The sequence below is a fragment of the Lepidochelys kempii genome, chromosome 3 (assembly GCF_965140265.1).
Source record: "Lepidochelys kempii isolate rLepKem1 chromosome 3, rLepKem1.hap2, whole genome shotgun sequence".
Classification (NCBI taxonomy): domain Eukaryota; kingdom Metazoa; phylum Chordata; order Testudines; family Cheloniidae; genus Lepidochelys; species Lepidochelys kempii.
In genome coordinates, this window is record NC_133258.1 from 54,475,240 (window position 1) to 54,492,633 (window position 17,394).

Here is a 17,394-nt window from a genome sequence, read left to right on the forward strand (position 1 = left end):
TCCTCTTATTTATACCAGTGCAAATCAAGAGTAAGTTCACTAAAGACAATAGAGTTGCACTGGTGTAAACCTGATGAATGTGAGAGGAGAATCCAGTAACTCCACAGAACAGGTACAGTGGCAGTTTCTACATTTTTCTTCCAATGAGCTTCCAGTCATAACCAAGATGGACATCTAGAGCAGTGGCTCTCAACCTTCCCAGACTACTGTACCTGTTTCAGGAGTTTGATTTGTCTTGCGTACCCCCAAGCTTCACCTCACTTTAAAACTACTTGCTTACAAAATCAGACATAAAAATACAAAAGTACACTAGGAGTGAAAAATTGCTTACTTTCTAATTATTATCTTATAATTATAAAATACATAAATTGGAATATAAATATTGTACTTACATTTCAGTGTACAGTATATGGAGCATTTAAATAAGTCATTGTCTGTATGACATTTTAGTTTGTACTGACTTCACGAGTGCTTTTTATGTAGCCTCTTGTAAAACTAGACAAATATCTAGATGAGCTGACAACCCCCTGGAACACCTCTGCATATCCCCAGGGGTACAGGTACCCTTGGTTGAGAACCACTGATCTAGAGAAAAGAAGAAAATTCAGTTTCCATATCCATTAAGTTCTTAGTCTCTGATGACATTTTTTATAAGAGTGCAAATTGCAGTGGTGGTTTTTTAAGTATACAGCTATGTACTATGACCTGGACTGGCACCACCAACTCATTTCACTATAATGTATTTGGAAAAAGTTATTCATTGCATTAGCAATGATTGTTATACGAGATTAGATTGTAAATATGCAAGGAAGAGGAGCATGTTCTTCTGTGTGTTTTTATGGTCTGTACGTTTGCCTGAGTTATTATTATGGTGCTACCATAATGATGTTTTAAAAAAATAATACAAATAGAGTAATACTCTTGGACTCTAAAAACTACTTTAGACTCGATTTGTTTCCATTAAAAATCCTTAATAATTAATAAAATAATAATAAATTAGTTGAAAGAAAAGTATATGGAACTTTGATTTCATATTCCTGAAACTAAATTAAGGAATGTTAACATGTGTTTCTCTCCCTCAGTTTAAGTCTCAAAGAGACAGATTCCTTGCAGAGACACCAAGTTAAAAGTTAAACACAGCTATGCTGAATGAACTCAATGCAGCCTAGAATGGCATATATGCCTACTGGAATGGGCCAATAAAAGACACAGATGTATTTTTAGGCCATTTACTTAGGTGCCTAACTCATATTTGATAATTTTGGATAAAACCTCTTTGAGCCTCAATTCCTTCTAGACATAAGATTGGTATAATAATAATGATATGTCAGGAGTGTTGCGAGGATAAATTAATTAATTAATGTTCATTAAGAATATGTCTACACTGCAATTAATAACCCATGGCTGGCCTGAGCCAGCTGCCTGGGGTGGGGTTAAGGGACTTGGGCTAAGGGGCTGTTTAATTGTGGAGTAGACATTCTGGCTCGGCCTGGAGCCTGCAAGGTGGGAAGGTCTCAGAGCTCAGGCGGCCACCCGAGCCTGAATGTTTACTCCACAATTAAACAGCCCCTTAGCCCGAGTCCCACAAGCCCAAGTCAGCTGGCATAGGCCAGCCATGGGTGTCTCATTGCAGTGTAGACATACCCTAAGTGTATTGAAATCCACAGGTTAAGACTCTACAAACTTTTAATGTTAAATTAATTTATCATTAAGGACTAGCTGAGGTATGAAGATACAAAACAAAGTCTTTTGCAGATCAGAAAGAATATTTTAGGATATATTTTTCTTTCAACTAATTTATTTTTATTTTTATGTAGGGGTCCTACATTAAAACGCATCAATGGTATTAGCAATACCAAATCATTAACTCAAGCCATCAAATGGCAAAATTAAAAACAAATAAAGGATGGGAATATTCTTAGTGATTCCTTAAACTGATCACTTCTTAGAATCTTCTATCATTTGAATATTTGTTGTTCGGAGTCTTTTCAGACTGAGTATAACTGTTCAGATTTCCTGTAACTATAGTACTGTATATAAATGATCAGTTTGATACTGGGGGCCGAGATTTGACATTGTCAAGGTTAATTTTTATTCCCTTTAGATGGATCATAGATGCTGACAAATCAAGGGATGTAGTTAGGTTGAACTCTAAGTCAATGTCCAGCTAAACATTTCAGTAATTTTTTCAAGTACTGTATGTAGATATGCTGTACATGCTGCTAGAGGCAGGGCTGACAATTGAAGTATCACTTTAACAGCTGCTTCATTTCACCATCTCTCGGCTCATAAACTTTATTTTCAATGAGCTTGCCTGGAAGGCTACTAAAAAATGACCTCCACAGAATGCTAGAAAGACCTTGAGTGTTGTCCGGAGTAACTTTCTTGGGCAATGGAAGGCAGTGAATAATCCTGTGGCATAGACAATAACCAGGATGTAGAGAAAAATATAACTCTTTATTGTCTGGGCCTTCTGATGAGAACAATCTGCATCCTCACCCTGAAGCTGTGTCTACAGAAGGAGTTTTTCCGTTGGTTGATTAGTTAATCCACTGTTCGAGAGGCGGTAGCTACATTGATGGACGAATTCTTCTATCCACCTAGCTGCAGCTACGCTAGGGATTAGGTCGGCCTAATCATGGTGCCCAGAGTGCTACAATTTTTCACAGACCTGCGTGACATAACTAGGCATATCTAACTCCCATTAAGCCTGACTGTCACTTAGAGTACACATGCAGAGTATTAGTCATATGGGACCAGATCCTGAGGTGGTGTAAATTTACACAGATCCATTAAAGGTAATAGAACTATGCCAGTTTACGCCAGCTGAAGATCTAGCCTGTGATTAAAGTGGTGTGTAGCAGCTACATGCCTAACATTAGTAATCCATTCAAGGTATTTGTCTGCAGATTCATGCAGTAGTGTGAAAATATGCTCAGTTGTTTCACACAATAGCAGTGAACCTGCATGGCATAGAAAGAGGGTGCAAGGGGGGTTTGTGAACCATACTACAGTAGGAAACAAGGACAAAGTGCAGTTATGGAAATGGTAGTCAGCATCTTGCACCATTTTCTGCATTGCATGCAGACAAACACCACATTTGCTATGCAGCCCAGACTCAAATCAGGGGTGATGTAAATGGTGGCATACATTATATTTTGCTAAGATACATTGGTGGGAGGGGGCTGCTGTATCTTACACCTTCCTATTTCCTCCTGCTGGTTGCTCTTCTGTCTGCCGCTGGACCCTTCCACTAACTCTCACTCATTTGCACTCACTTTCACTGCCTCATGATATTGTAACTTCTTCCACTATTTATGCCACTCCTGAATTTGGCCCCAAAATCTAATACTTACCACTCTTTAGCCTTATAAAATCCCATTGCCTGTGAGAACATTAGTGTCAGCAAAGCTCCTGCTGCTGGGACCGTTTTTACCACCACATCAGCATGTAGTAAAAATGTGTCTTGCTGTGGGAGCTATGTCTGTGCTAGGGCTCCCACTGGTAGAGCTACAGGTTTGTAAAGTTCTGTAGTGTAAACACACCCCTACAGTGCCTTATATGTTCAAGAGCTTTAAAGACATTAAGGGGATTAGTGTTGTTTATTATTTGTACTATGGTAGTGCCTAAGGACCCCAGTCATGGATCAAGATCCAACTGTTCTAGGTGCTGAACAAAGATGGTCTCCACCCCCGAGAGTCTATAATCTAAGATGAAAGATAACAAGTGGACACATGAATGAGTGGAACACAAGACAATAAGACAATAGTGGTCCGCATGATAAACAGTGGTCACAGCTATCCATTTGTGAGTGGGTAGCTGAGTAGGCATCAAGACAAAGGAGAGCTTCAAAAAGGACAGCCAGGTGGCTTTGTTGATGTTTGCAGGGAACTCAAAGCCATCTCACCATCTTCTTTCAAATCCCTCCTTAAAACTCTCCTCTGTTGCCAAGCCTACAAAAAATATAATATGGTTAGGCAGCTGGTAACCACAGCTAGATTTTGTCACAAGGGCTCAATTTGTCACAAGGACACAGCCCATAGTGCTTCTTGTTAGGCCCTACAGTAGGAGCATTCCATGAAGGAGCTGTAGCCACAGTTTCCACTCTTCTTTCCCTTGATCCTGGGGCAGTAATATTTTATGCCAGCATATATTGCTACTAACCATAACACCCTCACACATACATAGGAGGGCTGGAGACAAGGCTCCCCCTATTTACCACCCTTCCCACTCAGTCCTTGTCTGTTTCCAAAAGGAAGTAACCATGTCTAGGTAGCCCAGGTAGAGATGTAAGCAAAACAAACATGCAGTCCAGTTTAACTCTAGCTAATGAATATTGGAGCTCCCATCTCTCAGTTATGTAGATACTGTAGGTATTATCTTTGTTTTACAGGTGGGGATGCAGGGGTACAGAGAAGTTGTAGCTTGCCCATGGCCACAGGGTCAGGAGCACAGTCAAGAAAAGAACTTATATATTTTGACTATGAGTTCTGTGGCTTCTCAAGTGTGTGTGTCATGGAATATAAAAGGGGATTTATGGCCAGGGACAAGGATTCTTGAATCTGTATTTGGATTCACAGTGTTTGTTTTGTTGAAAAGCAGTTATTGTGAACTTATAGATGTGCAGCTAAGACAGCCAAGACAGTAGTAAACAAACTAAGGGATAGAACAGTGTCTTTATTACATATTGTTTGTCTTGCACACACAAATCATTTTCCTTCCCTGGTGGTTTTGGCCAATGCAGGATCTGGTTTCTCCCAACATGTGCAAGTATCTGTCTGGATGCTTATGTGGTCCCCATCACCATAGCATTTGTAATCTTAATGGATGTATTTCATGTCACCCCAATGGGGGAGAGAAGTTTAATTATCCCAAGATTAGAGACAAGCAACTGAAGGATAGAGAGATGAAATGACTTGCTCCAGGTCACCTAGAAAGTCTGTGGTATCAACAGGAATTGAAGCCAGGTCTCCTCAACCCCCCAGTCCAGTGCCTAAATCACAAGTGCTTCTATCCTCTCTCATGCCCATTTCATACTGTTTGTTTTCTTTCAAGTTCACTTTAAAAACCCTCTCTTAAGTCTGATGGAAACTGAAGAAAATGAATTCTGTAAACAAGTTTCTCACCTAATTACCCTTTTCAGTTTTCCATAGACTGAAGGAGGCATTCTTCTGAAACTTTTGTCTAAAGAATTCATTTGCCTACATTAATATTACTAATACTTGTTTGTTGAAACTGAATAATAATGCTTTCTTGTAGTTAACATATAGAATCAGATCCTCACCCTGTTATGCCTGCAGCAGCTGATAACTTGGGAGATGAAAACCACTGAGGACTCCCCTGCCCCCCAAAATAGGAGCAATCCCTGGCTGCCTCTACACCCAGAGTATTCCTAGGGCATTGTCAGGGTGCTGCTGCACTCTGGAAATCTCCTGATACTGGAAAGGTCCCTGGGAGCAGCTGGGCATAACATGGAGCAGCCTGAGGCTCATCGTTAAGTTCTGCTGGGATTTTGTCCCAGAATTGGAAAGCCACAAAGTGGCTTAAGAGCTGGCCATGTTTGAGCACCCAACACCCAGCTATGCCAAGTGTATCTAGTGTATCTCAACAGCATTTAAGGGGGTAGCCCAAATGATACTATACTATAGTATACTATACTATAGTGTGAATAATATTTAAATTATATGTGTCAGAATGTACTTTTATATAGCACTTTATATAGCACTTTCCTTAAAACATTATTGATTTTTTTCATGTGCTGCATTTTTTGTGACAGTTTTTTTTTTCTTTCTTTGAAATTAAAACATAACAAAACAAAAGGCAGCAGTGGAAGGTAATGTAGGGTACATTTATCCCCTTCGTTCCATGCCACCATCACGTTGCATTACATCAGTCTTCTTTCCTTTGGATATCAGTAATCAGGCCAAGATAAAAAGCAATTGAAAGTATATTTTCAGAGGCGGTATCAGTCAGTTTTGCGGCTAGCTTTTAAGTTGCCTCTGTAGCTATCTTGGATAGTGTGAAGGTCTGTCCAGGTTACTTTATCTTTTTTCAACTTGTCTTGGATTCAGAGGAACTTTTACTTTCATATGGTACAAAAAGCAGGTTTCTTAAAACCTTGGCATTCTTTTTCAGCACATGCTGGCCTTATGACATCCCTCTTTGTGATATGCTGCACATCTTACCTAAATATTGAGTTGACTTTAGAAATACTTGAAATCCACAAGTTCAGCTTCCGACCAAGGGTCGACATATTCTTCCATCTCTATGCACACTATGGGCTACATTTTTCACTGGCCCTGCACAGATCTGCAGAGGGTGAGCGAGCAAAATAAGCCATCTCTCCTTGATTGCTGCACAGGACCTATTCACAGTTTTTGAACTTCATGAGCACAAGGTTTGTTCCAGGATTGTACCTCTAATAATGTTAGTGCCCTTAAAGGGGACAGGATGGTCAATGACGGGTCCATGTCCTTGCCTCCATTTCCACACTGGTCAGCCCAGCTGGGCTGGCAAGGCTGATAGCATGTACTGCAAGCTTTTAAAGAGTACCATTTGGGGTGCTTTGGCCCTTGTTCCCACATGGTTCCTGAACCATTGTATCTGAATCAGGGACAATGACTCTACAGCTGCTGCTCTGGAAAAGACTGGAAATACATGATCATACTGTGGCCCGTAGGTTAAACAGTCTAGCCCAATGTATTTCTTTTGGAACAGAGGCGTTTAGAAGTCTTTGGGCTCAATACAGGGGTAATGGCATGAAATGTAATGGCCTGTGATATAAAGGAGGTCAAACTAAATGTTCTAATGGTCGGTGAGAAATCACATGCTTTTCATTGTATCCTGTTCTAAAGTTATTTGGTCTCATCCTTAATAAAAAAATACATTGGTTGTTAGAGCAGTGCGATTCTCGAAGTTCCTAAGGATGTTTGGATTATATTACGTTTATTGTGGTTGAGACATTTTTAAATGCAGTAAAGTAGGTTCTGATATTTATTTCACACTTCTGATTGTCACAGATTAAAGAGCATCTGGCCAAAGGACAGAGGATGCTGGCTGGTGATGGAATGTCCCAGGTGACCAAAACACTGTTGGATTTAACTCAGAGGAAAAACTTTTATGCAGGGGATCTTCTGATTTCTGTGGAAATTCTCAGAAACGTGACAGACACATTTAAAAGGGCAAGTTATATCCCTGCATCTGATGGTGTCCAGGTAAGAGAAATTCTGTAGAACAGGATAATGATTCAGCTACTGTTATTTAGTCAATGTTCAGCATCATCTATTTGCCCCAAGAACAAGTTAAATCTGCTCAGGAGGTGTAATAGAAACACAGTAAACATTAATTATGAATAGGGTGAAGTCTAATAGGGCAAAAGGACCCAGCTACATTTAAGTGAACAAACGTCTTAGAACAACATAGTGTGTCAAAAGTACAAAATTCTTTTTTATAATGATTATTCTAGTAAGTTTCCATTCTCAGTGGTGGTGGTTTTTTTATTTCTATTTTTATTTTATTTTTATTTTTTTACATCAAGCAGTTCTGCAGCATTGTTTATTCTAGTTCCTTTGATTTGAAAATCTATCCAGGATTAAAGCTCATTAAAAGAGCACAGGAGTGATGTATAGTGCATTTGATGTGAATTTTGTATTTTGCATCTTAGATTAACTCTTCCTGTGCCAGAAACCATAGTGTTTATTTCAGCATAATGTGCTGCCTGTCTCAGTATATAAAGTCCTTAAAAATAAAAGTTTGGCAGGATTCCCAAATAAGGTATAAGGTTTTTTTTTTCATCTGGGAATTTTACATGCACTTTTCTCAGAATGCAGATTTACTTAAAGGAAGATATTAAGAAAAAACAGTATACTGGCAGTATATCACTTACTAAATGGAGGGTTCTGTAATAATTCATAAAATAATCATGATGTGATTAATGTACAGCATATATGTGTGTGTATGCAAATATAATTGAAAATGTATGATCTCTTTTAGAAATATAGTAATTTCTCCAGAGTTAAGGTTTTAACCAGCTTTCCATTCTACTCCCAATTTTCTGTCTTTTTTTCTCTCTCTCCCATATACACAAACCTCTTTCCTCAAAATAAAATAGTGTCTTTAAGATTTCTTGTGTGTGGCCTTCATCCCGTGGAAAAATATGTATCCCAATTTGAGGTGAATTAAAATGAGAATTTTCTTTTTAATTTGTAGGAAAAAAATTGGCACGTCTCAAAAACAGTTTGGACTGGAAATTCCATTTTTAATCTGTCTTAATCTGCAGTAGTGGTTTTGAGTATTTTTTTAAAGGTTGACTGCTTAAACAAGGAGTTATTTTGCTACAAATCATTCATACTGTCATCAGTCCAATAGCTCCAAAGTAGCCTTTCCAAGGCTCACAGAGACTACAAAAACTTTTGGTAGAAACAGCCTTGAGAAACTGCTTGATATAAGTGGTTTCTGTTTATGGATTTAGCAGATGGGGTCACACTCAACTCAGCAAAATTAGTAAGAACTTGATTCTGTTCCCATTAATATCACTGGCAAAATTTGTGCTGATATCAATGAGGTGGAAGTGGTCCTTAAATCGTTAGTAGACCTAGCCAGGAGAAACTAATTTTTGTTTGTTTATTTGTTTTCCCTTTAGAAACGTAGAGAAATTCTGAGGGCAAGGACCAGGGGAGTAAATGACCAAAAATATTGCTAAACTATAGTTCAGGTTGTAAATTCAATATATTTCAATTAGGAGATATAATAATTGAATTTTGGTGGGAGTTGGATGCCTAACTCCTATAGCGTCCTTTAAAAATCCCAGCCTAAAAATCCCACCCTAAAAAGATACTGAAAGATCAAAAGAAATAGGAAATTTAGTAAATTTATAAATATAAAACTTAAAACTCATATGCACACATTCTGGAAAGCATATAACGTAGAGTGAAGGCATTCCGAGTATATGGATGTTAAGTAATAATTCCCTCATTGATTTCTAATGATATACAGTGAAATCCTGACCCAGTAAAGTCAAAGGAAGTTTTGCCATTGATTTCAGTGGGGACATACAAAATTTCACCACCTCCAGATATTACATCTCATGCCTTGGTTTTCCTACCACACATTATTATGCTTTCTAATCTATGGCTTCTGAACAAAATATTAAAGAAACCACAATGAAAATTAAGAAGATATTTTTATAATTTAAAAAATTCTTCTGTTTTTCTTAAGGAAAATAAATGTGGACCTTTCATTAAATCATACAATCATAGAATCATAGAATATCAGGGTTGGAAGGGACCTCAGGAGGTCATCTAGTCCAACCCCCTGCTCAAAGCAGGACCAATCCCCAATTAAATCATCCCAGCCAGGGCTTTGTCAAGTCCTCCAATCTTGACTCATCTCCCTGAGAAGAAGTAGATAAAGAATAGAATTCTTTATCTCTCTTTTATATACATACATGAGGTTTTAAAAAAAAACAAGAAGTCATAATTTAGCATTTTGTTTGATGTCAGAACAGTAGATTATGAATTCTGGGTAATTATATAATTCAAAAATGTCAGAAAGATTTTACTACAATTTACCCTTAGATTACTGGCATTTTCCAGACTGCCAGCCAAATTAAATCTTAGAAGGGAGTGCTGTAGGTGTATAAGAATGTTCAATTTTATTTATTCCATTCTTCTGGGTATTCCCTTTATTATCTGCAGACTTGGAGTTATGCCAAGTATTAATATCAATATAAATACATATTGCAATAGATATAATCTATAGACTTTAGATGATTATGGGAATGACCAGATATCACCTTGCCTCAATGGGTCACAGCTGAGGATACCAGATTCAGGACAAACTGCTGAGAAATAGGGCAGACTCACTCCAGAATGGGTGGTTATTCTATTATCAGATATATCAAGCCAGAAGCAAAGGTAAACTTCTGTCTCACCACACTGGTTAACAAGAAGACCAAATTACAGTCACTTTAGGAATCCCAGCCCTTGTTTCACCACCCAGACATCAGACTTAATGATGAGTGGTTATTTAAAACCAATTTAATCAGATAGCCAAGTCAAAGTATAACTCAGATCGCGCCCAATAATTACACCGTTGCCAATCCTTTAGCATCTAATGTCTAAAGCTTTATTTATAAGAGAAAAGAAAGAGGAGAGAGTTATAGTGGTCAAGGAAAACAAATACATAGACTCATTGCAAAGTTCTGGGATCAGGTTTGTAGCAGTGATGTTACAGACTGTTGGCTTGTAAAGTCTCTGGTAACTTCCAAAAGATTAGAAGGTCCATTGATTGGAATGCTCCTTTTATTGTAAACCCATAGTCCAGAGATCACAGCAAGAAAGATGCAAAATGGCAATGCTTCCAGGGTTTTCTATACCTTCTTCCATGTGCAGGGAATGCTCGCAGTCTTAAATTGTGGGAAATTACAGGCACAAGATGTAGTCCAGGGACACATGAGCAAGTCACGTGATCTTGCATGCTTCAATGACTAATAGGCGTAGACATTACCCATATTCTGGCTAAGGCGTCCACAAGATGGCTCACCAGGCGGGGACAAGTTTCTTCTATGGTTCATTGTGAAAGTTAAATATTCTTTAATGGGTTATCTCCTTGAATAGTTCATTCACAATCTGCTGGCCAAGCTGGATGTAAATTACCCAATGTGTGTTACCCCAGGAGCAAACACATTTGAAATATAGTCAATATTCATAACTTCAGATACAAAAATGATATATGCACATAAGAGTATAATCATACTCAGCAGATCATAACTTTTCTGTTTGCACCATACATAATATACTTGTACAAAATTTGTTGCAATTGTCTTGGCAATATTAAAGATGTAAATGGTCATGTTGCAATCATACAGCATCACGCCAGAGAAATGGGATACAATTAAAAGACTTCAGTATATTTATTTGTGCAAACTAAAATGTTACTGCTTCCAATGTAGTAGAGAATGAGCTAGTATCACAGACCTTTTTAAATATAGGTTTCAGAGTAGCAGCCGTGTTAGTCTGTATCCGCAAAAAGAAAAGGAGGACTTGTGGCACCTTAGAGACTAACCAATTTATTTGAGCATGAGCTTTCGTGAGCTACAGCTCATCCGATGAAGTGAGCTGTAGCTCATGAAAGCTTATGCTCAGATAAATTTGTTAGTCTCTAAGGTGCCACAAGTCCTCCTTTTCTTTTTAAATATGCAACTCAGGTGCCAAGTTATTCATTATATAAAAGTTATTCTCTGCATATTTCAAGCTTTTGCTAACAATTGGGGTGTTTTGTACACAGCATCGAAAGAAGAAGAAGATTGTAGGAGACAATTTAGATAACATGGACCAGGATTCTGGATCAATGAGTGAAACTGATAGTAGATTCATGAACGGCAAAAGAAGCACCAGCAGCTAGGGGTTTTTGTTAGCATGGAGATGGTTAGAAAATATATTCTGAATGAACATTACAACTAAAACGATGGTAATCGTGTTATCATCCCTAAAAGAAAAATATAATAAGACAGAATTAAGGTTGTAAATAATATAAAACAGCATTTTAGAACATTAGCCAGAACTAACCTAGGTTTAGTTGAACTATCCTCTGCCAGACTTGAAGAGGTGAGGCTATTAACCTCTTTACAATCCTCTGATCCTGTGACTGGTTGGGAATGAGGCCTGTCCCCTGTGTAAGTTACAACAGTCTGACGATTGTTTAAATTTATGTCTGGCTGTACATGATCCCGTGGAACCATTGCTGTAACCAGAAATGAAAAGGGCCTAGAATTGCCCCCCATTTCCCCAGGACATGTCCCCTGTGGTGGGATGCAAAAGTAGAGGTGATTCTGGAGCCTCCATGCTACCCAGGGATTCAGCTTGTCTGGGGGTTTGGGAGAAGGAAATCCTACCCTTGCCATGTAATAGGATTCATAGCAGCTTTAAACCCCCAGAGTGGCTCAAAGCAGTCAGATTGGACTGAAGAATTGCAGACTTATTTACAGTAAGAAAATATTTGAAAGGAATTAATTTAAATTAAGAAACCATAGCTGTCTGAAACTGACTGCAGTTGGAGTGGATGGAAATTAAGGACCTCAGAATTTGGGTCTCTCTATAGTAGAGTTTTCTATGGAGCCCTTCACTGTCCTATCTAAGCAGTGATAGAAAACGAGGCAGCCCAGCTCCATAAGTACATCCAGCGCCTCATGGGACTGGGCCATTAGATTGTTCACCACCCATTCAGAATTTAGTCCCCTGATAGTCACTGTCTCTCCTTATATCTGCAAAATGCCTTTTGATATGTATACTCTGTGTGTTGTGACCCAGCGAATGGCAGAAATATTGGTAGGTCTCTTAGAAAAATGGCAGATATATTGGTAGGCCTATCAGATTCTTGGTGCCCATTTCATATTTCATAATTTAAACAGCAAAACCAGAAATGCAAAGTGGAAAACATAATACCAACTATACGTATAAAATGATGGGGTCTAAATTAGCGGTTACCGCTCAAGAAAGAGATCTTCGAGTCATTGTGGATAGTTCTCTGAAAACATCCACTCAATGTGCATTGGCAGTCAGAAAAGCAAACAGAATATTGAGAATCATTAAGAAAGAAATATCATACTGTCTCTATATAAATCCATGGTATGCCCATGTCATAAATATAAAGGGAAGGGTAAACCCCTTCAAAATCCCTCCTGGCCAGGGGAAAGCTCCTCTCACCTGTAAAGGGTTAAGAAGCTAAAGGTAACCTCGCTGGCACCTGACCAAAATGACCAATGAGGAGACAAGATACTTTCAAAAGCTGGGAGGAGGGAAAGAAACAAAGGGTCTGTGTCTGTCTGTATGCTGCTTTTGCCGGGGATAGACCAGGAATGGAATCTTAGAACTTTTAGTAAGTAATCTAGCTAGGTATGTGTTAGATTATGATTTCTTTAAATGGCTGAGAAAAGAACTGTGCTGAATAGAATGACTATTCCTGTCTGTGTGTCTTTTTTGTAACTTAAGGTTTTGCCTAGAAGGATTATCTATGTTTTGAATCTAATTACCCTGTAAGGTATCTACCATCCTGATTTTACAGAGGTGATTCCTTTCCTTCTATTAAAAGTCTTCTTGTAAGAGAACTGAATGCTTTTTCATTGTTCTCAGATCCAAGGGTTTGGGTCTGTGGTCACCTATGCAAATTGGTGAGGATTTTTACCAAACCTTCCCCAGGAAGTGGGGTGCAAGGGTTGGGAGGATTTTGGGGGGAAAGATGTGTCCAAACTACGTTTCCCAGTAAACCCAGTTAAAGTTTGGTGGTGGCAGTGGAAATTCCAAGGGCAAAGGATAAAATTAATTTGTACCTTGGGGAAGTTTTAACCTAAGCTGGTAAAAGTAAGCTTAGGAAGTTTTCATGCAGGTCCCCACATCTGTACCCTAGAGTTCAGAGTGGAGGAGGAACCTTGACAGCCCACATCTTGAATACTGCATGCAGATGTGGTCGCCCCATCTAAAAAAAAAATGGGATTGGAAAAGATTCAGAAAAGGGCAACACAATGATTAGGCGTATGGAGCAGATGCCATATGAAGAGAGATTAATAAGACTGGGACTTTTCAGCTTGGAAAAGAAATGACTAAGTGGGGATATGATAGAGGACTATAAAATCATGAGTGGTGTGAGAAAGTAAATAAGGAAGTGTTATTTACTCCTTCACATAACACAAGAATTAGGGGTCACCAAATGAAATTAATAGGCAGCAGGTTTAAAACAAAGAAAAGGAAGTATTTTTTCACACAACGCACAGTCAACCTGTGGAACTCCTTGACAGAGGATGTTGTGAAAACCAAGACTATAACAGAGTTCAAAAAAGAACTAGATAATTTCATGGAGGATAGGTCCATCAATGGCTATTAGCCAGGATGGGAAGGGATGGTTTCCTTAGCCTGTTTACCAGAAGCTGGGAATGAGCGACGTGGGATGGATCATTTGATGATTACCTGTTCTGTTCATTCCCTCTGGGGCACCTGGCATTGGCCACTGTTGGAAGACAGGTTACTGGGCTAGATGGACCTGTGGTCTGACCCAATATGGCTGTTCTTATGTTCTTATCAACCAGCTCTTCTGTTTAAATTACATGCTACTGGTACCTGCAGTCTGAAAATCTCCATGCATCTCAGCTTCCACAGCTGTTATTTATGGGGCATAGAAAAGGGATGGCAATAGAGGAAAAACAGATGTACTGTAACTTGACTCAGGAAGCTAGATATTCTTGTCACCTGTTTCATACACATGACTTATGGGCAAATAGAACGTGTATGTTAAATCAGACCTTGATTCTAGGTTGATTATCTATAAGCCTGATTACATATTCTCACCAAAAACCTAAGAAATGCTACTGTTAATAAATAGTTAGTTTTCTTATAAAGAGAAGTAGTTAAAATAATCATGAGTAAAAATATTAGTATCAAGATGCCATAAATATGAGTAATATGTATAAACAATGCATAGAGGAAGGAATCTCTGTACAGCACCATGTGCAAGGATCACAGTTGTTTCCTACTGCTGCTTTGAGGTGCTCGGAGATTCTCTCTCTTGCACATCCACAAGAAGAGCCATGCAAAATATGACTACATAACAAAGTTGAAATATTACACTTCAAATTATATTCATATACTTTTGACAGGACAGAATTGTTTGAGTTAATTTGGGCATGAACACTGTATGCATTTAATAATTATTGTATATCACCCAAGTGCCTTTGTTAATTATTGTATATCACCTAGGTCCCTTCATTACAAGTGCTATAAAAATGTTAGATTAATACAGTAAGTCAGTCAGTGCATTAATTATTATTAATAAGCATCAATGGTCTTAACTATCTATATATTTCTAAATATATTCTAGATATTAATCTATCTAAAATGTGTGTATCTATTATTATACATAAAGGGCCTGATTCTTCTTGACACCATCCTGGCACTGTAAATGTGATTTACTCCCACTCTAAGTTCCTTTTACACTTGATGGATCACTTGATGATTACCTGTTCTGTTCATTCCCTCTGGGGCACCTCATATTGGCCACTGTCGGAAGACAGGATACTGGACTGGATGGACCTTTGGTCTGACCCAGTATGGCCATTCTTATGTACATTGCCAGCCTGGTATAAAAGGAACTAACTGCAAATGAAAATCAGGCCAGCCTGTAGACAAGTCCATTTATATTTATTTATAAATGCACTCATACTGTATGCACATTTATTTTCAATTTAAAATGTATATACATGCTTTTCAAAACTTTTTTTAAAAAAGAAACCTACATAAACATCTCTGCCAATAAAGAGACATAGATAATCTAAAGCAGGAGAGAAGAGTATGCACATTATAGGATAACATACAACAACCCATTACAAAATAAGCATGACATAGACCATAAGACTCAAGAACATGAAAAGAGAGCTAATACAAATACACAGCACTCTTCTCAAAGAGAGACAAAGAGAGAGACCAGATGTTTAAGGTGACACAAAGACTGAAAGGTAATATTGTACAAATGCTATAATATTTTTGACAAGTCATTCTAGCAACCTCTTCCTTCCACAGACAGGACACCTTTGACACTGGAGATTTTCCAGGCACTCTTCATTTTCTATAGTGTAGCCATTTATCATTTTAGATATGAACTGTGACATGCAGGGACAAATACTTTGCTGACCTAAATCTTGTGCAATGGTACTGAAGCCAGTGGTGGTGTTTGTGGTATAAGTCAGCACATAATTTGGTCCCTAATATGGATTTTACACAAGGGCAAGTTACACAAGTGTATAAAATATTCACTGGGACTAAGATCTAAGAGCCCAAACTAGCATTAATGAACTCTTAAAACTTCACTGAAGTCAAGGACTGCAGGCCTATGTCTATATATAGATTCAGTTATAGAATATATAGGAATCTAATACCTTCCTATTCAAGTGGCAAATTAAAATGTTTGTTACTTAAAAAGGAAAAAGAACATTATTTAGCATCCAGAATATAAATTTGGTTGGGAAAAATATGATTCCTAAATACTAGACTAGTTTTGGATATAAAGCATATGTTAATTGAAAAATGATATGGCTTGTAGGTGTCTTACATTGTGCTAATAAGGCATTAAAAAAAACAAGGAAAGAAAGAAAGAACAACCAATAAATCTCTATGGGCATTTTTGACATGAAAATCTGTTTGCATGGTCCTTAATTAACCTTTCTGAAATGTAGAGACGTTTGAAAATATCCATGTGAGCCTTGCATCCTTTTACATATCTTGAGAGCTGAAAGAGGAAAACTCTTAGAGGTGAAGGATCTCTTTTGGAAAGAATTTTGTAGGTTAAATTACTTGACATTTAATTTGCAGAGTATATTTTATGATGGATTATTGTATTTATAGTCCTCACGATGCAGTGCTGAATATGAATGGATACTCTAAGTGCTTGAGTAGATAAATACTGAGGGCCATATTCAAGACCCATTAAAGTCAGTGAACAGATTCCTGCTGATTTCAGTGGGCACCAGATCAATCCCTGAGACCATTTTCTTCTCTGTTTTCATTACTGCATTGATCCCCAATGTTCCCTCCCTTATGCATTCCTATCATCCAATTTTGTATCACTAAAGCCAATAGAATTTTTGCTACCCACTTCACTGGGAGAAAGACCATGCCTTCAGTTATATCATTTCTTAAAGTCTCTTTTGTTCCAGTTCAGCAAAGCCCTAAAGCACATATGTAAGTGGTTTGCTAATCATTATTAGCAATGTAAATTATTGGCAATGTAATTCTCACATCTTAAATGGCATCATTAGCTTCCTCCCTTGGGGCAGTGTGAGACTATGGAGGAAAATAAGTGTTTTCAGTGTGATCCTCCTTCATGTGATGCAAAGAGGAAGCTTCCCATTCTCCCAAAACCATATGTTGTTAGAGGTAAACTTTAGGAGCCAGGTTAAATTGGTGAATATTTTATTTTGTGAAAATGTTTTCCCTAATTTTGTGCAGTTGTATATTCCCCAAATTTTGATATTTCCAGTCATGAGAACTTTGGTACTGAAAAATTCTTAAAAATAAATTTTATTCACAAAATCTCATGTGCAATATTTTTATGGAGAATGGGAATATTCTGAAGAGGGAGCATAGTCTAATTCAGTGATACTCAGACCTCAGTGGTTCAGGACCCAAATTAGCCATCAGCATTACCCAAAAGACCCACAATAGTGTGAATTCATTGTTTCATTTACTATAGTACTATTTAAACAGTATGACAGAAGAAATATTTAATTTTATATTTTCCTGTGAGAATAATATATATATAAATATAAATATACTTGCACTAAGTTTTTAACTTATTTTCTGTGAGAATAGTATATTTATATTATTATTATAAATAATAAATATTATATAT

The 17,394-nt window shown here is 37.8% G+C and overlaps 1 protein-coding gene across 5 annotated transcripts in view; it reads left to right on the top strand.

Moving 5' to 3' along the window:
- Positions 1-17,394, top strand: part of ADGRB3 (adhesion G protein-coupled receptor B3) — a 621,270-nt gene that overhangs the window by 303,675 nt on the left and 300,201 nt on the right. For all 5 annotated transcript variants that reach the window (XM_073336359.1, XM_073336357.1, XM_073336356.1 and 2 more), the window contains one exon: positions 7,020-7,214. In XM_073336359.1, coding sequence (XP_073192460.1) covers positions 7,020-7,214 — 195 coding nt within the window. The remainder of the gene's footprint in view (positions 1-7,019; positions 7,215-17,394) is intronic.